General features: G+C 35.3%; 1 protein-coding gene across 9 annotated transcripts; it reads right to left on the bottom strand.

The window, feature by feature from the left end:
- Positions 1-393: 393 nt before the first annotated feature.
- LOC122252923 (uncharacterized) lies at positions 394-25,531 on the bottom strand. 9 transcript variants are annotated; one of them, XR_015190524.1, is made up of 9 exons: positions 25,287-25,531; positions 14,911-15,044; positions 13,299-14,525; positions 6,709-6,797; positions 6,315-6,462; positions 5,709-5,909; positions 5,255-5,329; positions 4,945-5,129; positions 394-4,501 (listed from the first exon to the last, which is right to left on the bottom strand). XR_015190524.1 is itself a non-coding variant. In XM_086531531.1 (9 exons), the coding sequence occupies exons 2-9, from the start codon at positions 18,775-18,777 to the stop codon at positions 4,333-4,335; spliced, it is 2,247 nt and encodes a 748-aa protein (XP_086387657.1). In that variant the 5' UTR covers positions 18,778-18,979; positions 25,287-25,477; the 3' UTR covers positions 394-4,332. The 9 variants fall into 9 exon arrangements, 5 of the variants coding, with proteins under 5 accessions (XP_086387657.1, XP_042871556.1, XP_086387658.1 ...); XR_015190522.1 differs by lacking the exon at positions 25,287-25,531 and adding an exon at positions 18,681-18,920; XM_086531531.1 differs by lacking the exon at positions 5,255-5,329 and adding an exon at positions 18,720-18,979 and having other exon boundaries at positions 6,315-6,498; positions 25,287-25,477.

Raw genomic sequence — 25,531 nt, 5'->3', positions numbered from 1 at the left:
ATAGTAGTAGTTATGATTCAGTATTTTTCTTTAATGATTTTTGCTTAGCGGTTATTATATTTTACACTACAATTTCATTATCCTTCCCTTTGCAGCTGACTTTTCTTTCACTGATTTCAAAATAGTTACCTGCACCTCAATCATTTTTGTGTTATCCAGTATTTTCCCTTGCAATGCTGTAAATTAGTATCTGAATTTATATTACTTTGTAAAAGACTAGAAAATAGTGAAGTAACGTCATAACACTTGAGAAGATAATAGTTTTGGGTTGTACAGCATCAGCATTTACCATTTACTAATTGTTTTGAACTGCACAAGCAATTTGTAAATTCATCCTTTCATTTATCTTTTTTTTGACAATCACTTGAGGAAACGAACTTCACAAAGAAAATAAATATTTGTCATTTTATTTGGTGTCATATGTTTACAAATATACATTCACAAAAGGGAATAAGTTATTTGTATATATACAAAATTTTTACAATGAACTGACACATTTCTGAGGCTCATTAGAACTGCATCATTCCTGAAGATCCCATGAACTCCTTGTGTCTATGACGTGTTTATTTCACAATAAAATAATAATACTAGCTAAATAACCTGTATATCTGCTAGCATTCGTAGGCTTTCCGAGCCTGAGTTCTGAAGCTTTGCACTAGGATAAATCATTACTTTAATGGCAAATCCCCAATACTAGTCTGTGTACTTTCGACATATTTAACTTTACGCCATGTTCACACATAAAGCTAATCAGTATCAGGAATGACTGCACCAAAGTATTTATGAATCCTCATGTAAGGCTGTATTTTGGCCTAAGTTACATTGTGGTTATGACTATCATGTATTGGAATGGAAAGATATGACAAGTTGCTCCAAAGATTGAAAAAACTGGTAAGCATAAAGCGCAGACATTTCATGTGGTGTAAACTTTAGCTATGACCGAAACTTGATAAGAATCACAGCATCTGCAAAAAAGATGAGTGACACTTAACAAGTTTCAAAGAACAGAAAAGAAGAGGAAGAAGAAAAAGAAGAAGACGGAAAAAAAAAGAAAGAAAGAAAGGAAGAAAAAAAACTATTGTCACAAGTTTAAATAGTTCCACTGCATCTGTATTGGCACTGGCTGACATGTTTCATAAATACTTCTGTTAGCTTACCTTTACATTTGTAAAAAATAACCTAGACACTACTCTTAAATATAATGATATGGGGGCAAAATTAAACTGACATGAATATCTTGTACCTTTGTTGTAAAGCCTGCTCAACAAATGACCCAACTTTCAGGAATTGTATCCATGACAAAAACTTGTACCCACTGGCATCAAAAAGTCTACCATGGCCACGATAATCACTTTGATTGAGTACCTTTCAAGGAGAATCTGTTTGATGACCTTTTCAAACCCTCTCTCTAGAAAAACTCAAATCCACAACTCCAATATCTTGTTTGTTCCTTTCACATCTAAAACATTTTGATTAAATAATATATCAAATATGGAAAAAAACACTGCTGGTAATATACATGGCTTGAAATTTTTATAGCTACAGCTCAGAAAATTTTACTCTTGTGTTTGATGACAAAGATAATTTTAAAAAGGTTAAGATACATACAAAATAATACTAATGGGACATAACATTATTTATATTACAAATAAAAAATAAAAGATAAATTCAACAGCTGATGCTACAAGTTAAAGTTAAGCACTAGATTCTTAGCATTAGAATAAAATGATAACAATAATCCTTGAAATCATTGTTAAAACAGCTTAACCAATTAGGAAAAGGGACAGCTTACACCAATATCAATTAAATATTAATGCTGATGTAAGTGATTATTACTTCCAAGCTAATGTTCAGAACTTATAGACAGCTTAAAAAAAAAACGAAAACAAAAAGTTTTATAAAAGACTATCCCAATAATCAATGCTCATTTCAAGAAGTGGATACACCCTTAGTAGAATAAATAGGTCTCCTGGCACGGCTACATTATGCAAGGCATATGGTTTGCACTGTTTATTCCTCTCATGTTAACAACCTTGATTTTACACTGGCACCCATTAGCTTGCTTATCAATATCAAATCCATGTAAAAAGGCATTAAACTGAAGTGTCCTTTCTTTAATATATAGCTTTCCTTCAAAATGATTAGAAAATGTCCTGTACAACTGAAAATAATGAGGAAAGAGGAAAAGAAAACGTATTTTAAGGGTAAACCTCTCAAGTCGTACTTCTGATACTTCATCACCTAAGGCATATTTCCTTTCACCTTCTATTAATTCCTTATTCAAATAGGTAAAAGCACCTTGTACTGTTCATATGCCATCCTACAAAACATTAGAAACTAAAAAAATAGCAAACTCTACAAAATATAAAAATAAATCATCAGTTGAGTGAGAGAGAAAAAAAATTGGATGGAATAAAACTATAGAGGCAATATTTATAAGTGGAAAAGAAGCTCCAGATTTCGAAACCCATTGCATAGGAACAATATAAACAACGTTAAACAGTACTGGACCAAAATAATAAGCTGAACCTACTGAATGTAAAAGCTTTTTCAGCTTTATCAAAACTTAAAATTATCTGGGATACTTCCAAGAAATCAATTTTTGTGGGGCTGGGGTGGGATAGAGCAAGGGGAAAAGCGCACATGAGCAGCACAACGTGTAATGTGTAATGGCTGCCAATTCAACTTTTAAAACAACATATCGCAACATATCTTCACAACTAATCAAACATTTGTGTTCTGCAAATTTAAATGCAAGTCATATACATTTTACACAAACCAAAATGTGATAATGAAAAATAAAAACATTTGTTTCTTTTATAAAACAACATTTATTACACGAGTGAAGGCATAGTTCTGGAGACAGAAGCATGTCACTACTAAAACCACAGCTGTATTTCCATGTGGCTTCTACAGAACATTCACACATGATGCCATCTGCCACTCTGATAATACTGTCTGAACAAGCATTTTGTTGGGGACTTTCTATAGGGGAAAAAATTTCAGGTACAAAGAAAATGACTTTCACAGAAGTCATATGTGCCTCATTGTTAACACTTTGCTGTTGAGCTTACCTATCAAAATCAATACCAACTTCACACTACAACTCCTTCAAGAAACAAAGTTTTGATAGTTGTTACCTACTCATAGAAAATTTAAGTTCTCTTCTTGGAATTGTGGACTTGTGCATTTCATGAGTTAAAATATAAGGCAGTATACAGGTCACAATATTCAAAGCAATATCAGAGGCTGTATATCATATACAAGTAAATTTCCGGTAAGAAATTACTTGCATACTAGGTAATGGCTCTTTGATGCAAAGGCTGGAAAGAATGGAAAATCCAAAGATGATATAAATAACACAAATAAATAAGGAAAAAGACATCATAAAAATGAATGGCAAGACCAAAGTAATTATATATATATAAAAAAAGGATCATACAATGAACATGTTTTGTTTTTTATCGTATGAAATACAAAATTACATCAACTCAATCCCTGATTTGGTTATCTCAGGTCATTGTTGTGGGCAGGGCGAGATTCTCTGCTGACCTCTGAGCAGGGCCATGTACTGCAAACCTGACCAGTCTTGCACTAGCATACACAACCTTACTTTTCTCCTGCGTGTTGCCACCCTGCTGAACTACCCCTGACCCCTTCTGAGGCAAGATTAAATACGAGAGAAAATACCAGTAACATTTCTCCTCTTCTACTGCACAACATTCATTCTCCGTAATGTTCAACTTCACAATAAAAATCGAAAGTAACAATCCCATACATAACACAATTTCATTTTTAGTACAAATGAAATAAAGTGTACCAGTTACTTCCAACTGAATAATTGGTTGTTACCTTTTCCTTTTTTATGTTTATCAACATTTCTTACCAAACAAACTGGGTCGGTCAACGAACATGTTCAAACTTCCCAGCAACTCAGGCATGCAATCTAGTCCACACTCAGCACACCTTACACTTTTTCAGTTTTACTATCACATGTACTTCTTGGCTTCTTTACCGAGAGCCCTTCATTAAATACTACAACAGTACCATCTTGATAGCGTTCTACAACAGTTCACCTTGGCTATCACTCTCATCCCTGTTGCCATCTGGCCTTCCAACATACATATACACCAAAACCTCTTTAACTGGTTGACAACATAAAACAGATACTTCGGAAACTTGCTCTTTCTTCTTCAAGATGCCAATTTATTTCCTGATGATAACTTTGGTTGATTGAACAGAAAAGACTGTGAACTTCTCACTGGGTATAAAAAAATACACCAATAATGAGGTCTTACTGTATTGTACCCTTCACTACAACCCCTCCAACCATCAAGTTGTCCTTATCCGTTTTGCCTGTGGCTGGCCAAGGGCATTGTGTCGTTGGAAAATGTACTTGATCTGTGAGAGATATGTGTTGAGGTCAGACACGAAGATCAGCGGTACAACATCTGGAGCAACAGCGCTACCCCAAGCTTCCATCAATGTGTTAACCTGATGCCTGCAAAGTAAGAGGAGAAAATAATAATAATAATCTAAACAAAAATATAAAAAATGGGAAAGAGAGAGCTCTTCATTAATGATGATACTATTTGGATCGAAGGCTTTGCAAGAGAGGTAAGAGAACAAATTTTGCAATGAAAGAGCTCCACCATATGTAATGTAGCTGTAATATCTAAGGTCTGGGCTGGGAGAGAGGGTACCTCTTGTTACTTATTTAGTTTGATCACAGTAATCATCTGTACATACAAACAAATAGGAATGCATCAACTACATAGTCACCATTTTTCTAGAGATGCAAGAAAAAATATGATATTTTCAAATGAAACTTCAGCAAGTCTAATGAAGACTTTATAATTATTTTCTCAATACAAATAATAAACAGAAATTTGTCATATAGATGCTTGTTTACCCAAATTGCAAGAAAGTGAGATTATGTCTTACCAATTGGCTTTATATACAGTAACTGTCAGGACATTTTGGAACACCTCAATGCATTCAGTTAGGGTTGCTGCAGGGAAGAAATCCTTTATCACATCTTGAATAGCCACCATATTGTAATCTGAGGGGTTTTGATGAGTGTAAGCTGTCCGGTTTATACAGAGTACAGCCTTTCCGTCAACCACCAACTGTAAGGGAAATCGTGCTGTTCACAAAGTTCAATTCCTCCAAGGAGTTATTCTCAATATTCACTTCATCGTTATTGACATATGACCACCAGTCTTCACAGAAAGTAAATGCTAGAACTACATACAGGGTTCGTGCACTTATTGGAAGATCAAAATTCGGACTGTTTTCACACCCACTGACACCTTTTTCAGACCCATTTCTGCAGAAGTGTTAACTTGCATATAGAATGTGATCGCTAACAATTCTACAAAACTAATACATTATAATAGTATCAGTAACTTTAAAATGAAAAAAAATATTTATATAAATAATTTAAAAAGAAAATAATTATATACTATCATCTGCACATACAAACTTGTTCACAAAGCACACATACCAAAAAAAGAGAGCAAGAAGGAGAAAGAACAAGAAAAAGAAAGAGAACAAGAAAAGAGGAAAAAAAGAGAGAAAAAAAAAATACTATACTACATTGTTAGCTAACCCTACCCCACAGACTACAATATTTATCCACAATAATTTCACCACATACGAAGACCTAACGAACCCTGTACATTTCCTCGCACCGTAGGGGACCTTACCTTTCTGACTTTGTAGGGAGGTTCTTGTCTGGTCGGGTCTGGTCTAAAGGCTGGGGTGTCCGCCAGGCGCTGCTTGTCGAGCCCGTTTCTACCCACACCTTTATGACTAGATAGATTGTCGGGTCGCATGCCATTTGACACCGGAATAAGGGGAGGAGGGGCTTTGGACATGGATTTTGAGCTGCTATTTGCCAAAGAATTCTGTCAGATATAAGAGAGAGAAAAAGAGAGAAAAAAATAGGTTAGTTTAATTTTCTAGTTATCAATGAATAATGATACAAAGACTACTGTCCATTAGATGTCACTCTTAAATATATCTTCATATCTACACGTAGGTATCATTATGATAGTAGTGAACATCATCAGGCATAATTGAACTTCAATCTTATCATTAAATATTTGTCAATCCACTTGTATTCTCACATATAAACATACTAATGACTCCTTTTTTCACAATGAAACTATAAAGACATAAAATTATAACATAGTTAAATGCAATGCTACCATACTTGACCTAAGTAAAACAATTTGGTTCTTGTGCACACAACCACACTTTTTTTTTTTAAACAAAATGGCAACCCACCAATAGTCCAAGAAATAACTCACATGATGTGAACTACTGTTGGTCTGTCTGGTGTTGTATGAATGTAAAGCCGAGTTTCCAGCATTAACTAGGGAATTCAGTGCGGACTGGCTAATCTGTTGTGCAGAATAACCCAGCTGACGAAGCGTGGCATCTAACGTGCTGCTGGCCCTAGAATGGGAGTAGGAGTTATGCAAACGTCCAGACCTCCACAGGAAAATTATCAGTAGAATCATTCAGCTTTGAAGAAATATGTATGGCACAATATGTTACACAATTATGGAATCAAAATATAGCAGAGCCGATATAATATTGAAACATTGAAACAAATAGTATATCATGAATGGTAACTGAATACTAATCAGTGATAAATTCAACACCAAAATAAACCGTCGGCAAAATGAAATTGATACGTACAAGCGACTGTTGGAAGAGGTAGAGGTGGATGAGGCAGCCGCTGAAGTAGATCTAACTAGAGGTGGCGGCCGAACTGTATTTTGTGAGGCCTGTAAGAGAATGAGTCAGGTTTTCATAAATGTGAAAAGAACAAAATCTCTCAGCTCAGAAAAGTGAACTCTCTTAGAATGAGGAGACATCCATCATATCATAGCTATTACATAAGTCTGCCCATATAAAAATGATGATTAAAATAACCAACCCAGAAATAAGATCCAAAAGTAACACCCACAATAATTTAATGACAATAAAAAAGGAATTTGTTGACAATCACCATGAGAGATGACCAATGTGATACACACACACACACACACACACACACACACACACACACACACACACACACACACACACACACACACACACACACACACACACACACACACACACACACACACACACACACACACACACACACACACACACACACACACACACACACACTCACTCACTCACTCACTCACTCACTCACTCACTCACTCACTCACACACACACACACACACACTCTCTCTCTCTCTATATATATATATAAAAATCTAGGGTCAACTGTAGTCCCATTCCTATGATAATAATAACAATAAAATATATATTATCTCATCTACTTTCTCACTATTTACTTTACTTTCTTTTTTTCTTTTCTTATTTTACTTTGTTTCATTATTCTTTTTTTAAAGGTTGAAGTCCTAGAAAGAGAAAGGAGCATTCAAGCCAAGTCCTGGAAAGGGATCATTGTGTGTTCCCTTGGTCCATTAGTGTGCCATGTTATACTTCTTATTTTCTTTACATTTTTATCCCCTTCAACATGAGCATGTTTTCCTACTAACAAATGTCTGCTGTTATTCCTTCACTCCTCTTTGTAAAATGCAAAGAGACAGATAAAAAAAGGATAGAGAAAGAAAGAATTAAATATAGAAAGAAAGAAAAAAAAAAGGTACTTCCTGCCTTATTCTTTTTGTTATTTACTTGTCCCTGAAGCTATGTAATGGCAGCCAATGATGAGGCCATCAGGCCATTGATGAAGTCATATAAGAATCAACCCATATTTATCCTTTTTTTTACACTAAGAATATATAAATCACTGAGAAATTAACCACACATTTGTGGAGCCATTGAGGACAAACTAAAACTTCCATGAACACTTCACATTTCCTTGTCATAAAATAATCCTTATATTTCTGATCTCAAAAATCTTTCACAAACATAAATCCCATATCATTATTCTATATTCTATTTGGTCTCTTGTAGTGTAAACATGGTGGTCTTTCTTATTATTTTTTCTCCTCTTTCTTTTGGAGTAGATATATGCTAAATATATGAAGTTAATATATGTTTAAATGCCTACAACTGTTCTTTAATAATAATTTCCAATTTACTTGCATCTAAAACAGACACACAAAATGCAAACTCTTACCCTCATACCATATATGTATGTTTTCATAAACAATGAGCAACAAATATAAAAATCCAGGATACACTTTCTAATAAAAAAACTATCCAAGTAAGAGACATGCTTTCATTAAATAAAGATTTGTTTTTACAAATGCATTAAATATAAGGTGAGAAACAAAATAATAAATAAAAAACATGTGTAAATGTCCCAACAAAAAACTGACTTCATACTTATTCTTTTATTCACTCCCCTACTGCTAATTGGCCTACAATGGGCAGAGAACAGCTCATTCTATTGGCATCCTGTTTCATTAACTCTAATCACATTATAATAACTTTTTAATATGATATGCACTGAGTTTTTCCGGTTCAGTGTTATGTTGGACCTTCTCCCCCTTCCCCTCCCCCTCCCTCTTATAATTTTGTAAACTTTCCAGATGGCATAACAAAACACCATATTACCTATGATGCAATACTACACCTAACCTACATGGCATAAAAACAGCAATTCTAAAATTAGAAGCATGTAATAAACAAGATGACTGTAAGCTGAAGTTATATGTTGCAAAAAACACACACAAAGGAATTCTAAGAAAGCTATTACTGTAGCTTCATAATCTTTCATGAACACATTCAGCTTCTATGTAAATCTATCGACATTACTATCATCACTATCACTACCATCAAAACTATCAATATATCAAATTACTAAGGGAAGAAATGAGGACGAATAAAGAGAAAGAGAGAGAATAATCCAACAATCTCCTACCAGCAAAACCTTAAATCCACAGAAATCTAAAAAGGGCTCCCTCCCTCCCCACCTCCCTCCCTCCTTCACTTGTATTAAACTTGCAAGTTTTGGAAGACTTCACTAATATCGATCTAACTCATGCTTTCTAGAGCACCATCAGCAAGGGAAATGCATGATTTTCAAAAGCTATAATATGAATGCAGGGTTGAAATGGTGGTGCGGTAAAATTAAACCCTAAAACAGTCTCTCTGAATAAAATGAGAACAGTAAATCATGACTTAAGCAAGAGTAGGATGATATTTCACTCAAATATTTTTCCACACTTCTAAAAAACTGTATATGAAAACAAATCAATCAATCAAAAATTAAAAGTGGGATATCTAATATTATAAATGCTTTATGAATATTTCAGGGCTCAGCACCATTTTGTTGTATATACATATATTTACACTGTAAAATATCAAATATGCAATAAAGATAACAAATAAAAAGGCCATGGGTTAGTATTCCAATTCTTAATCTGCACTACAAAGCTGTTCCAAAACTGCAAGATCAAAATTAGAAGTGTTGGAGTACAAATCCTAGCCACACTTTGTAGGTTTAGAATAAGACAGGTCTCATTCATCAGTCAAAAATTATTAATAGAACTTCTGGAAACCATAAAATATACCATAAAAGTTTAAATCTTAGAAATAAAAGACAATTCTTTTACTATACCTAGAACTTCAAATAAAGAAAAATATAAATATAGACAACGTTCTATAAACAAATAGATAAATAAACAAACAAGTATATGTATATTCATATCTATTTATCTATCTATAACCCACAGCTTTTGTATGTGTTGCCTAAATATTTTTCTGCTACTAAAAAGAGAATAATGACATGAATATCTATGTATGAATAACTATACACTTTCAATTCAGAATAATGCACTCTTTAGAACTTGTCTTTGAAACAGTAGCATACAGATGAATAACAAATTATACTTTATCTCCTTACTGTATGTTATAACAAAAATGTTTTTTTTTTAATATCTGAGAGTTCCATAATTGGAGCCATCAGAGGAAGTTCCTAAATTATGTGTTCTAACTGTATTGCCAGCTAATCATACTCTTTGACAAAGGTTGTGCATCACTGACCAATAGAGGCATGTAACAGAAAATTCCCCCAGTCACCCACTGTATCATGTCTTAACCCATTCACGCCGGGTGATGTGATAGCATGTATTGTGGTTTTCTTGTCAGACGCCCTGGACGCGCTATGAGGGGAAGCCGCGCCTAAAGTAAGAATAGCTGGCACAGGCTCTTTGTGCGCCCGGAATCTCGAGGCTTTTGCATTCGAGAAACCCGGTACACATGCTGTACCACCCGTCCTGTGTGGGTTAATAGTGGTGTTTTAGCGCAATCTGCTTTGAGACTATCAGCCATTTTCTAGCTGCAAAGTACATGACATGAAAATGATGTAAATTGTTTTTCAGAAGCCTTTGCTCATGTCAATAGCATGACCAACTCATGGCAACTGTGGTAAAAATATTGGAATAATTGTGAAAAATCTGTAACAAAATTGACATGGGCAAAAAAAGCATACCTATTGTGTAATCTTTTTAAGAAAATGTGGATTCTCCACTAATTATTGAAAGTGAAATAAAATGAATGATAACAGTAGTCAGGAATGTAAAGTTAAAGTACATAATCATATGAAATATGTATAAATATAATCTATACGATATATATAAGATGAACATATACATACACAAAATAAGGAAGATCCATATATAATAAATGATCCCTCTCATCCCCTTTGTGATGTAGCACAGATGTAGCACAAACTAAATTACCAACTGCATGTTCGTGGAACTGTACAATAAATTATTTGTATCAAAATTTAACTATCTTTTGTTAGTACAACCTGTGACTGTAGTTTCTCGTATGAATTTGTCATTTGGACAGTGCCATTCATTGGAAACATAACTATGGTACAGTTGGTAAACCTTAGGCATCTGACACAGACGTGCCATGCTTTTATGTTGTGGTATACCACTTTAGAGACATGAACATATATGTATGTATCTCTATATCTATGTGTGTGTGTGTGTGTGTGTGTGTGTGTGTGTGTGTGTGTGAGAGAGAGAGAATCAAGTAATCTAGTGTAATAAAAAACATTTAAACATATATATACTTCACAACTTTAAACATCATACTATGTATAATATGTTATACACCATGACACTCCTAGAGTAAGGCCTACAGCCAACAGACCTGTTCTCATGTATTACTGTCTGCAATTATACCTACTAAATCTGTAAATGAAATACAAATTTTACCTCCCCGGCAGGAAATTGAACTCGGGCCCTCTGAGTGAGAATCCCGGCTCCTAACCACGGGAATTGTCAGTAAAACCTCGCTATCATGGGATTCTCACTCAGAGGGCCCGAGTTCAATCCCCTATCAGGGATGTATACTTTGTATTTCTATATTATATGCGTTACTGCATTCTACTATCTTTCACACATAGATATAACCTCGGTAACCTGATTTGTGACTTGAATTTCTAATTCATTTCTGCCGAGTGCCCACAGGCATCTGGTTAGACAATCCTTTTAGTAGGTCGTTGTGGTAATATGGTTAGGAGCTGGGATTCTCAGGGAGGTAAAATTTGTGTTTCTAAATAAAATGCATTACTGCATTCTACCATCTTTCAAACTGTAAATGAACCTCAATGGTTTGTGTGAGTGTATGATAACCTTTCAAATTCATCTAATTCATCAGTATGGTCACTATCATTGATATCTTCATTTTCATTATGTTTATGGTTATACAACCAGAACTTATTGCTCCTATCATTTTGATACTATGATAATACACTTCTACTACTAATCCACCAGATAAAAATACAAGAAATATTCTTCAGATTTAGTATATATGTACTGAACCAAGATAACTTAAATGACCATCATGGGAAGTAATATTCTGTGTTTCTAATGATAAATCGAACCTGTAGATTATATTGAGCATGACTTTACATAGTTAATCATTCTTTTAATGATTCAAAAGGCTTTGCTTATAGTATCAACAGTTATATCTAATGTTTGTACTGTGAGGTTCTATTCATGTACCACTTTTTTTTTCAGTAAATAAAAGAGAAAGATAAGTATCACAAACTGGATGCACATATTTTTTTTGAAAATGTAATGAATCATTATACTATAACAATAAAGACCTTCTGAATCATGGATAATGCCTAACAAATACTTGAGTTCTTGCTTGCTGGGTAAAAACAATTATTAGAATTTTGTGTGCACACACACCACAACCACCATAAGGACAGTGTAAGTATATTGAATGTGAGAAAATAAGAAATCACACATAGTCAAGAGCTTTCCTTTTATCATTTCTCACATGTTGGCAAATTAACCATTCATTTCCTTACTGCCCTGTGAAATAATTTTTAATATTTTTGCCTACTCCCGCTAACGCTGGGAAGATAACAAGTATGTTACACTTCGTGCTGGGGTGTTTTCTCGCTGCGTGGGGCCACGCTGATCCTCTCAAGAGCCTTTTTCACCCACCCTATTCTAATGGTTTTCATGAATGCGTCTACAATGTAAAGGCACATAAATTGTCATGTTCAAATGAGTTATCTTAGTCAAAAAACATGTTACAGTAATGTCTTTTTAGTTTTATTTTATTGAATTTTCAATATATTCTTCATTTCTATGTGAAAATACCAAAGGTAGCAATCTCTTAGTTGGGCATCAAAAAACATGTTTTATAGTTTGTTTTTTTACCAAAAAGAAAAGAATGATATGAATAATCATACACGTATATATGAGTATGTACATGTGCCTCGTGACGTGGCATGACATAATATCATGGGTAATCAACAAATTAGAAGTAGTATCGCATTAGTAATGTTTTACTTTATTTTATTTCTTGGGCAAACACATTTGATTTTACAATAGATCTTCGACCCAGATCTTTTTATTCAACTGATCAAGAAGCAGAAATTACCGTGATGTCATCAATATCACATAGTTTTCTGTGACGTCATTTTTTTAACATTATATCTCATTTTATGACTTTCAAACACCTAAACTAAAGTAATAATCTAAGAAATTGTGTAAAACGATAATATTTGAGAACAGTCTAACGATTTATTGCTGACGTTTCAGCACGTCACATTGCCCTGCCCGGGACTAAGCCAAAAAATGCAGCACGTATCAGGGCGTCACCCGGGTCTGGGGATATTTTTCAACCCCGTGATAGCACGTCAACCGGCACGAATGGGTTAATAAACTATAATTAACAATCATCAATGGTACAAAGTCTAGGGTAAGTGATGTTGTTTTACTAATTTGCATTAGCCAAAAAAGCCGTGATATAGAGACAAAACTGAAAGCCTACTTACGGATATTGTGGGAATTAGTGGTGTGGTGGCTGGCAGAGAGACCTGAGGCTGTAACCGTCTCATCTGCTCCATGGTGAGGCCAGACAGGAGGGCCTGCATGTTGGAAGTGCCCGTGTAGGCAGAGGCCGCTGCAGCAGCCACTGCCTGGCCGTTCACCAGGTTGGCCCAAGAGTAGAATGAGTTGAGAGAATTGGTCAGAGAGGTCAGCGAGTTTGAGGGGCTGACAGCCGCTGCTGACACTGCTGCCGCCGCCGCTGCCGCAGGGGTGATGTGGCTGGCGGTGGTGGCGATAGGCATTGACGGAGGTTTGCTTGCTATGGGCGTTAACGTGGTTGATGACGAGGCTAGGTGGCTCTGCTGAGGGGCAGTGGGAGAGCCTCCTGGAGGTCTCTGTGTCCAGATTCCACCCAGTTTTGTGCCAGGATTATTCACTTTCATTGGTTCTGCTGTTTTCTGGGGCCACCAGTCTTCAAAGAGCGTGTCTTTGGGGAAATACTGTTGCACATCCTCAAGACTGACCACTGCACATGTATCACTCGCAAACAGCTCGTTTCTGATACCCTGAACTTTACAACAAAATTTCAGATAGGCAAGTTCCCAGTTATCTATCTTTTCTGCTTTCAATTTCAATGTGTCAGTTTCACCTTCAAAATAAAACAGAGGTACATATTTTTGTTTTTCTTTCACAGTATACGGCACAACGCTTTCACCATTTATTCTAACAAACCCACAGTGTTCACTCTGCTCGGGCGACTTTTGTACCAGCTTTTTAAAGCATGTATCTAGGAACTTGTAAAAGCACCGTGCATCATGCAGTCTCACTACTAAATCTTTGGTCGTGAAGAGGTCCCGTCCAAACTGAAATTCACAATGTTTCATGTTGATCTCGTTCAGTAGCTTGGCCTCTCCCTCAGTGATAAAGTAACTTCTCACGTGGATGCACGTGGTGATCTCGTGTGGGAGGAAGTTGAGGTACTTGTTTAGTAGCTTTGTCTCCACCATCCTCACGGCACAGTACTTGTCCTCGCGGCGAAACAAGTATGGGATGTGGGCATTGTGGATCGTGGACCAGCCAAAGCGCCCTCTCTGGCTCTCCTCGTCAATGGTCCCTTTCTTCTTCTCCTCTACTTTGTTGGGGACAAGAGAGTCCTCCTTTGCCGTAATGCTGCTCTTGTCGCGGTTGAAGTAGAATGTGATCATCTGCTGACCACCAGCACGCTGAAGAGCCTGCAAATGCATAGTAGAATCAGTTAATGTGAACTAGGAAAAAAACAAAAGAAAGAAAAGAGTACAGCATTAAAGGGGAGGAAAAAAAAAGTGGAGGAAGAAGAAAAGAGATAGAAAGATAAATTCACTTACAGAGCAGTGTTCACACCCAATAAAAAGCCATAGAAAGATGCACAAGCATCTAACCAAAGAGCTTCTAATGCTACAGGAGGGTGATTGGTCAAATATTATGTACATGCCTACGAAGTTGATCTTACATATCTTATATCCGTATTCATGTCAAAGACAAGGAGGCGGGAAAATAGTAAAAGGAGACTCAGAAATGTACAACCAAAACAATGAACATGGACATATAACCAGTCCACGGCAGACGTTCACTCCGCACCTGTTGAGAGGCCTGGTTCTGCTGGGCAATCTGCGCTGCCTGGGAGATCATCTTCTGCTTGTTCTTCTCCACCATCTCCTGAGCAAGCTGGTTGATCTCCCGCTCATCCAGCCGCTCCTGCTTGATGCGTGGAGCTGGAAGACAGATAGAGAGATGGCTTAGTTGGTGAAGTGGCTAATAACTTGCATGATCTATGAAATCTTAAATATATGATATGATCTGACAGCAGACCTAGATATTTGAAGAGAGTAACTATAAAAAGAACTGTATTCAAATTAAAACTTCAAAGTTGACACAATTCTACTGTACTTCTGTGAAATAATGATTTTCATCTAAATACACACCAGGACAAATGTGATTTCCTTGAATTCCCTCTTAAACTATTTTTTTTTTCCAATTCATGGAATTTATACCCCCCCCCCCTCTCTCTCTCTCTCTCTCTCTCTCTCTCTCTCTCTCTCTCTCTCTCTCTCTCTCTCTCTCTCTCACACACCATTCTTATAGCCAAAAGGGAAAATAGACTACAAATTTGAGAAAAGATGATGAAAAGGCCTTCAAATACCATAACAACAGTTGCCTCCAAGACAGTGCTGAGCTGCCTGCCATGCCAACACATACCATAACTAAATACTATGAAATCTGACCCAGTGCACGGCTGATCCTTGATAAGATTGGTTATCTTTCCAAAATTTTCAACTAAATGGGATTGAAGTGCTTTCTTTCACAGAAGGCATAAATTTCATGCACACATGATAATGTATGCACCACAAAGCAAGTATACACCCATATCCACTCATAAATGCATGTATGTCTGCGTGTGTGCATATGTACACATGCAACCTATTTCCCTTTCCGATGAACCCTAATTCACATCATATTAACAAATAATACATCTGTCTGGTTAAATGAAATACTCTTATTACAACAAAGAATCCTGGCCAGACTAATACTAAGGAAACAAACAGATAAATCATCAATGTAAGCAAATTCTAAGAACGTGTTCAGGTGTCTGTCTGTCTATTTTTCTCTCTCTACATTTAGTAAAACAGATAAAAAAGGTAATAAATACATACAATACACATTGAAGAAGGTCATGAGTGTAATACATGTAACTAAACTGGGTCACAGTGAAAACAGTTAGAAGAACTTTGGTCTAGAAGAAAAAGCAATTAAGGAAATGTAAAGAGAGAAAAGATGAAATGCTTTATTAGATACTTGCTCATCCATTGGTCATGTCATGAATATAAAGAAACTAAATCCTCCAATTCAATGCTGTGGATTGTTAAGCTTTATTATGTTGAGCAGGGGGAATCCCATGGGAAATCCCAGCTCGAAGTCATGAACAAGCAAACAAAAGCTGCCTTATATAATTCATTTTCGTTCATGGAGTGGCACACACTTCTTTCCTTTTTTATGACTTAATGTACAGATATATCAAAAAGTGTATGGCGAGTGTTTTTATAGGAGGAAGTCTGTACAAAATAAAGTACAAATTCCTGATATACTGCTGGTAAATACAACATCAGACTTTCCTAAAACTGACCACACCATATTGGTACATTCCTACACTATGATTACTCACTTAAGAAATATAATTTAGTGACTGACCAAAAAAAGAAAGAAAAAAGGAAGGGCATATCTATTACAGGACTCACCTTGAGGAAAACTCTATCTCTTACAAGTTACAGCAACATTCAACCATTATTTCTATTATCACTATGTCCATAGATGCATGACCAAATATCCAAACAACACAGCACACACTTCCATAACTTTACCAAGAGATCTCTGTGATGATGGTAAGTGGGAACAGGAATAAACATTTGATAGGACATTTGCGACTAAATCACGATATAGCTAACTATTACTCATATTATTCAGCTACCTTCAAAAACTTCTGGTGTGCATATATAAAAATATTATATATATATTTATATATATATATATATATATATATATTTATATATATATAAATATATATATATATATAAAAATATATTATATATATATATTATATGTATATATACATATGTTATATGTATATGTGTGTATATTATATGTATATACATATAGTGTATTATATATATATATATAATATATATTATAATATATATACATATATATATATATATATATACATATATATAATATATATATATATATATATATATATATATATATATAAATATATACACATATATACACATATACACACACACATACATATGTGTGTGTGTGTGTATAAAAAAATATATATATATATATAAATATATATATATATATATATATATATATATATACTATTGATAACATTTATATTGATAAATGTGTTAGTAGGGAATTAATTGTAACTGAACAAAACAAAAATAATGATAAAAGTAAACATAAAAATCAATAACGTAAAAAGTGTTTTCTAGAATTATAATTTGGGGCATCAAAAGCATAGTCTCCTTCTTTTTTCAATGTATTGGCTATCTCAAATAAAACTAATGTATACCTACAAGACCATTTGCTTTTTAACTACGTCATGGAAAAGCTATCTCCACATAACATCTTGTAAAGCTAACTAATTCTTTTAGATCTCATACATAGGCCTAAGCATAAAACCATTTATACATTACTTGCTGAATTCTTTAATTCATCTCCTGATACGGTAACTTGATTGCACTGTAATCATATGCTAAAAATAAACAACATCCTATCATTATCCTCCCACTCTCTGCACCCTTTTCATGAAACACGGAACACCAACACCAAAGACGCAAACAATGAAGACTAAAAGCATCACTGTATCTGCAGGTTTGCTACCTTTGTGTGTGTTTTAAGAGTTGTAACTCAAATGTATATATTCATATATCTCCATCTTATTTTAGTATCTTTATCTCTGAAGCTGAAAAGTAATGTTCTTCAGTGTTGAGTGAATACTTGAGTTATAAGCTAACTGTGATATATGTATGTTTAAATATAGGCTTATGCAGAAATTGCACACACATGCAGACATGCAAACAAAGCAATAAAGGGAAGAGGAGGGAAACACATGAATATACAGAAAGCCCTTTCACTTTATTGCTGCTTCCCAGCATACAAAGCTAAAAGGCCCTCAACATATTTGTGTGTTTCCCTGTTCTTCTCTTTCTTGTTTTGTTTACATGTTCAGTATGAATCTTCTCTATGTAAATATAAATATACAGGTGGCCCTTTGTAAGAGAGAAAGAAAGAAAAAGAAAAAATATTGATTGGATGGGCCTACTTGAATATGATGACAAAGCTTTGGAAAACCCTACCCGACATTTCCTAGATCAGTCGCTCTGCAGCACTCGTTAACCAAGCGGTTTGAAATTGAATTCTATTGTCTGATATTCATATTTTACTAATACTTTCTTTCATTCTATGTATTTCTCTTACAGTTTACTAAACAATGGCAATTAGTAGGTGATGAAAGAAAACTTTACATTGTTGCCAATATATGCTATGCAGTTATACCTTATCATGGTTGAAACTATCCTAAACTTTTTATTGTCAGTTAAAACAGGAGATGTTAGTTAGGCCTACTAATTGACTGCTTGGTGACTCTGTGGAAATGTGTTTAAAGGGGGGGGGGGGGGGGAAGCTGATAGGAAAAAAACAAATAACAGTAGTATTACAATAAAAGATTCAATAAAAAAGTGCTCATCCATACAAAATCTAAAAACAATATATCCCTTTTGCTTTGAACTACCACACTCACTGAAATCAGCAAAACCTACTAATACAAGCTACTTGTAACTGACCTAAGGAAATCCCTCTCTTCCTTGTGAGAGCGTAGTTACCTAAGCTGCTTCTTAGTAAATGGAATAACCTGGAAAATATATGAATCCACTTCTGCATCTAATCAGTCTTCCTATGTTTAGTAACGAACTGCCTTGAGCTTGCCAATCCTCTTCAAGCTTTATGTCAAGTTTGTGTGAAAGGATGTGGGTTTATCCCTTTCACTAACTTCTAAATGCAACATGTAAAGAACATGTATCTCAAAGACATCTAGCAAGTCCTTACTCAATGACAGGTTGTCTATCTGTCAGCTTAGGGTCTCCTATGAAAAAAACAAACAAATCCTTACATTAATCTAATACTAAGCAAATACATTAATTTAGCTAATTATTACGATAACTTAACAAGAGGTTAGATAACCATAATCTGCAGTATACATTAGTGCATGTGAGCACCAACATGAATTTTCCTAAGCACAAATTATCCCATTCCCCAGAAGATAGAAAAGAATATCCTAAATAAGATTAGTATATTGAAAGACACAAATCTTAATTGTCTTAACCCATTGCGTACGGATGTCATGACATATCGGCACCGATTAGGCCTATAAGACGGGAGTCAATGCGTACATGACACGACATAGGGATCTGCTCACAGTTGAAGCGCGCACACAGTCATACATATAATGGCTGTAATGGTGCTAGCTCTAGAGCTACAGGGTTCCAAAGTAAGCCTAGACCCACATTTTTAGGTAAAATATTACTGATTAGATATAAGTGAAAAAAAAAGGGGGAAAAAAAAAGAAAAGAAATGGAGAATTACACGTCTAATATAAAACAGTAAAGATATATATATATATATATATATATATATATATATATATATATATATATATATATATATATATATATATATATATATATATATATATATATATAATGATCAAAATATTATCAGTAACAAAATTACAAGTAAGTCAGGCAGATGATAGATACATCTATATGTGTGAGTGTGAGAGTGTGAGTGTGAGTGTGAGTGTGAGTGTGAGTGTGAGTGTGAGTGTGAGTGTGAGTGTGTGTGTGTGTGTGTGTGTGTGTGTGTGTGTGTGTGTGTGTGTGTATGTGTGTGTTTCCACATGTGTGTGTCAAGTTTGTAAACATTAAGCTTTTTTAAATCAATATTTTTCCAGTGGAGCTCAAAAACTACTAAACCATAAAGAAGACAGGCTTCACTTGTATATATATAAATAATAGACTCATACAAACATAATTTATAAACTCAACAAACATTACTTTCATAAATATAGAAAAGAGCTCCATAGTCCACAACAATTCCTCTACCTTATTTACACATACATAATCCTATTTTCAAAAACCTTTGAGTTTAGTAAAGAAAAAGAAAAGAAAAAAATGAGGCTCGTCTTCGATTTGCTGGCTACACTAAAACTATTCTATTCAATTTCTTTCAACACACTAGCAATAATAACAGATCCCAATAATGTCCTTCACCGAATTCCTTCCCAACTTGCACATCCCAATCAAATCCAACTGTTGCTTTGCCTTACCAAATTGACCGTTTTCCCCACCCGAAATACGACTGTATTGCATGTTGTATCGCCCCATCCAAAATGTTCACTGTATGTGATCTGCCTCCATACTGATCACATGAACACTACAAGATGTTACCCTTGTTAAAATATATCATATATTGACTTCTCGTATCATGGCGAGTAATCAACTCATCATCGCAACTGGGCAGGTAAGCTGTGGCCATCATGAGGGGAAATATAATCCTGGACACTTTCTCCCTCTCTTTTTGGAGGCACTCTGACAAGCCGAGACAGTGTATGGATACCATTAGTCACCAGGAGATATAATTTCTTTTCAATGAATAGAAGCAGATAAATAAGAAAAATAGATGTTTGCTCTGAAAGTGGATGTCATATAGAGAATATTTCAATTAATGGAAATAATGACTCTCATGATGTCGAACTTCACAGTCTTTGTTGACTTAACACAGACATGCTGCCATCATGAGATGACTGAAACCAGTGTAAAGTCCTCTCTGCTGCCATTCATAAGAGAGTGTAAATATTTGTACAACAGTAACAGATCTGTTACGGCATGGGTGTTTTCATCAGGCTGCGTATTTTTGTAGGACAGGCAATTTCTGTAAAGGTGGGATAATATGCACCCTCTGCCCTCAGATTGACCTAATTTCAAAGACTCTGGAATCTAATCAATGCTAACTTAATGCAAAAAAGTTTGCATACTGTATATCCAGCAATGATACTATAATCACTATTCATTCAAATCAAATTCACACAACATTATTGCATTATCATGCCTTCACATCTTTCTGTCAACACAATCTGGAAATCTCTATATTCATATCTGTGATCTCTTCCTGCTTTACCACATCTTAAGAGACATCTACATGCCAAATAAGGACACCTTCCATACTCTGACCTCATCTTTTATACCTCTTTCCTTCCACAACTCTAGATAAAATAAAGAAAAAAATCTATCAGAAGGCTTCATACTGCTGAGAGCTAGATTGTAGGAAGGGCATTCAACATGGCAAGGTGGCAATGCACTAAATAGATCCTAGGTAACACAATGCTTTCACTAAAATTATCCAATGCTTCCTCAACCAAAACAATACAAACACAAACACCACATGTATCTTTTATACATATAGTAAAAAAAGATACAAAATTACATAAAAGCCTAACCATACAGGAACACATTAACATGGATCAAAAAATAAAATAACTCAAGAGAAAGAGAGAGATAAAGAGAAGTCTTTTACTGAGGTTATCAAAGTCAAAGTTGATGAGTACAGTTCAAGGACACCTTTGTTTGTATGCAATCTCATTACCAACGTCAAAACCTACACATGATTTCAGTTTTGCTTGATGCTTTTTGACATCAGAATGTAAACAAAGGCTCACAACTATAAATCCTGAAATACTGCCTTTAGGCCTAAAAATATATAAATAATTTTAATGCTCTATTGGTATATCAGTCTATGGTAAAGACATATTATTGACCAAACAGGAAATCAAGTATCTATTGATAATATTCTATCAAAATTTGCATTGATATCTATAAAATATGCATATCTCCATTCCAACATGTACTAGCTAAGTAGCTAATTTCTGATCTGGATTTAATTTGCTTTTTACTCTGGCATAGTTGCTGGTGGGGAAATAAAAAAAATATTGCGAACACTACACATATATCTACCCATACAAATACCAAAAACCACAAAGATACACGCACATTCACATTCACACACGCACATTCACATTCACATAAACACACACACACAAGATTGAAACTCAATACTTAATGTCTGTATTTCTCTGTGGAACATACAGATTAGTACGCAATAATCAAGCCTTTAAGGATTTACATTAAGTAAATAAACAATGATATACATAAACATTCTTCAAACCAACACGAGAGTCAGTAAAGAATACCACAGACATTGTGACACTTCCTGAATGTCACATAACTGTGCTTCACACATAATTCCAGGCCCACAGTGGTTTACCAATGCATGTGTAAAATGTTATCCTTTACTATAATAATCCACTGAGAATAACATGCCAAACAAAACAGAACACTTTTATCTCTGGAACTCAGTAAAGGTTCAATTTGCTTTGCCGAGAAATCAGCTGAAGTAAACTTGCACTCTGTATCCCAAAGACGGCCATATTTATGATGAAAGTACCCTGTCAAAGCAGTGGTCTAAGCATTCCTATTAAACAATGAAGAAAAAATCTGTGAAAAATACTGTATAACTAATTTCTTGGCTCTTATAGTTGAAAATACAAATGCTTATTCAAACTTAGAATACAGGGGAAAACAAAATAAGGGGTGTTCTGTATTTGTCAAAATATCATGAAATATGTGATAGTACTTATGAATAATATCAAATTAAAATGAAAATGATGATACAAGATTATTTTTCCACAGCTGACAGTTGCTACTAGGACAAGACAATACCCATTTCTTTGAGGGTTTGTAAACTTTTATTTTCTATTAACTTCTGGCCCATGATTTGTTCTTTAGCATCATTAGTAATTCTCACTTTTTTTTTCTTTTTTTTTTTTAATACTTTAACAAATACTCACTATCTTATTTTTACAAGGTAAGAGTCAGCAATCCAAAAAAAATACTAATGAACACATATGCTAGAAGACATGCACAAATGCTAACACACATGAACACATGTAAGCATACACACACACACATATGAATGCACATGTGTGCGCATGCACACAGGCACACATGTGTATACGCACACACGCGCACACACACACGTATTATCTAACATGGAAATAGGAGAGTATCTCTCGTCCAGCATGTCTCTTCAAGATGGTTTAATAGCAAATGGGTCTATGCTTGTGGTAATTCAGAAAAACAAACATATAACATATTCATCACCCAAGTTTTTGTATCAGAACAAGCAAAAATTTAAATAATGCACATGTGAAAATATAACAAGAGAAAACTATTCATAAAAAGTGTTATGATAAACGGTGCCCACACCAGCACCACCAAAACGTATATCATCATTCCTGCACGTCCGCCGCTGGTCTCCTTGCCTTGGATGCTTTGGCAAAAGCCAAACAACTTCACCACATGCATTCTGGCAAGAAGACTACCTTATCTTTACCCTGTCAGAGTGTATACTATTGGTGGCGTGTTAACCTTTTCCAGAGCACCTAAGGAACGTGGGTCATAGAGATCATCCGGCACGAACAAGATGGGAAATTAACTTGCAGGCCCTTCGGCACATGCTTCAACTAGATTTGTATTGAAGACACCAAACGCAATTGCAAAATTAAGAAAAAGGGAAAAGAATTCATCCATCTGCTGATATTATTTAATCAACCTTTTACTGCATGTGTAAATCCTTAGCTGATATTAGTGCAAATCCTGTTAATTATCCAATGCTAGTTGGATTATAAGATTTGGCATTCCAATATAGAAAAAACAAAAATGTATGGGAATAACAAAGTCTCATAATTTTCGACAGTACCCTGCAAAAAGGCTCCACTATTTTCCTTCAAAGCTATATATAAAAAATTAATCTTAGTTCCAAGAACTTAACCAGAAAAGGATGGCACTGCAAATGCCTACAATTTTGGTACTGACGGATAACTCCCGACGTTTCAGATTCCGAAAAAGTACTTGTCTTCCTCGGAAACAATCAATAGCAACAACACAGGTGAACACACCCTCAGCCTATATATTCCATGTATATTTCCAGTTTCGAGATCATTATCATAAATCTAGGCACGTTCTACCTCGATCCTGTGGTGAGGTTTTTAAGGCTTTGCCCGAGTACTGGAGATTGCTTGACACACTAACATCGTCATGGCAGCCATCGGTTGACACAGATGTCTCCTATGGAACCTTGTTATAACCCATAATTAACGAGGATATTATAAGAAAAGCACTAGGGTTTATATTCGAGTCTTTTAGGTGAAATACTGGCATGAATTGCCGTGGTCAGTAACTTCTTTCGTGGTTATCCATCAATTCCCCGAGCATATGTCATGTCATCCCTAATTAACATAGACATTCTTGTTGCTGCAGATTGATTCCGTGGTGTATAAAAACTATAAAAGGGAACGCGGCATCACAAGCTATTAATTGATAGCAATATCAATAGTGATGGTAACGTCCAGATTTTCTCCATAAATAGTAGTTTCTCTTTTAGTGTACTCTTGTCATGATCAATAATTGATTCCTTATTCTTTTCCATACGTGCCAAACATAATATATCTTTAATATTAATCAATTCATTAAATCTAGATGCTTCTTGGTGTACATTATAATTTTATGTTAATCAATTACAAATAGAAAGAGATTTTGAGAAAAATATTGGTTAATGTTCACAGCAGCATACCGGTTTTCCTTGATTTCTCATAAAAAGATAATTTTGTTGGCTCAATATTCGTGCCAAACATTAACTCGTATTCCATCTGGCTCCCACCCTAAACCTACGACCCGACTATGCAACTCCGCAGACATCCCGTGGAGCTTTTATTTCGGGTACATCCGTTCTCCCACTTCGCTCAAAGGTGGAGAAACGGCCAAAGGGAAGGAAATTGAATTCATTAAGAGCATAGAGCCCCAGGAATCATAAGAATCATGAACAATCTGTCATGTCGGGAAGGAGCTCCAGCTGATCGCCACCACGACAGGCCTGCCAACCCATAACCCACTTTATAATTCGCTTAACCTCTAAATTCCGACAAGCATGATACATGTTCTGTTAACGCCATTAACTAAACGCCATCATGAGACCTCAGATAGGTGTTGGAAAGAATTACGACGAAGTGAGAGCGAAAGACCGGGTAAATCCCCCTTCCTCCTGTTCCATGTTGGCAGCCCTACGTTTAGTTTAAAGAGATCGACAGACTTTTCTCTCTAAGCAAACCGTCATTTACTGCATATATGGTTCTGCGGTTCTAATAAATGTCCTAGAGGTTCTACCATGGTCCTATTGCCACCTCATAAGGGAAAAAAAGAAACACGTGGTGCTCGCCAATGGTGCTTGATGGGATGTAAACAATAATGGAATGCCAATATGAATCTCTTATACCATACCTGTATTAGTTTGTTCAGCCATTTTTGGAGGAATTTCTTGGACAAGCTGCATTAAAAATCCCAGGGAAGTAAATCCTGACACAGAACAGATATTATTCACATATTATTTAAGGGTTTGGGCGCATCGTGTTCTATCACAAGCGGCACACACACAAGGATGAACTGAGGCTGAGCGGCAACAGTCTAGCCTCGCGCCCGGGCTCATCAAAATTCCTGCCGAGTAGAAAACGGGACGCCATGATGTT

The sequence above is a fragment of the Penaeus japonicus genome, unplaced genomic scaffold (genome assembly GCF_977035675.1).
Source record: "Penaeus japonicus unplaced genomic scaffold, GWHDUDI00000001_assembly GWHDUDI00000035, whole genome shotgun sequence".
Taxonomy (NCBI): Eukaryota; Metazoa; Arthropoda; class Malacostraca; order Decapoda; family Penaeidae; genus Penaeus; species Penaeus japonicus.
This window is presented reverse-complemented; position numbering and strand designations above follow the sequence as displayed.

Bases quoted from the DNA above. Each gene is read 5' to 3' on its own strand.
- LOC122252923 (XM_043015618.2), bottom strand. From the start codon at position 18,777: ATGCAGAAGTGGATTCATATATTTTCCAGGTTATTCCATTTACTAAGA. The intron at 6,798-13,298 runs GTAAGTAGGCTT...ATTCTCTTACAG, and splicing joins CACTAATTCCCACAATATCC to GCCTCACAAAATACAGTTCG. The intron at 6,499-6,708 runs GTACGTATCAAT...TTTCCTGTGGAG, and splicing joins ACCTCTTCCAACAGTCGCTT to GTCTGGACGTTTGCATAACT.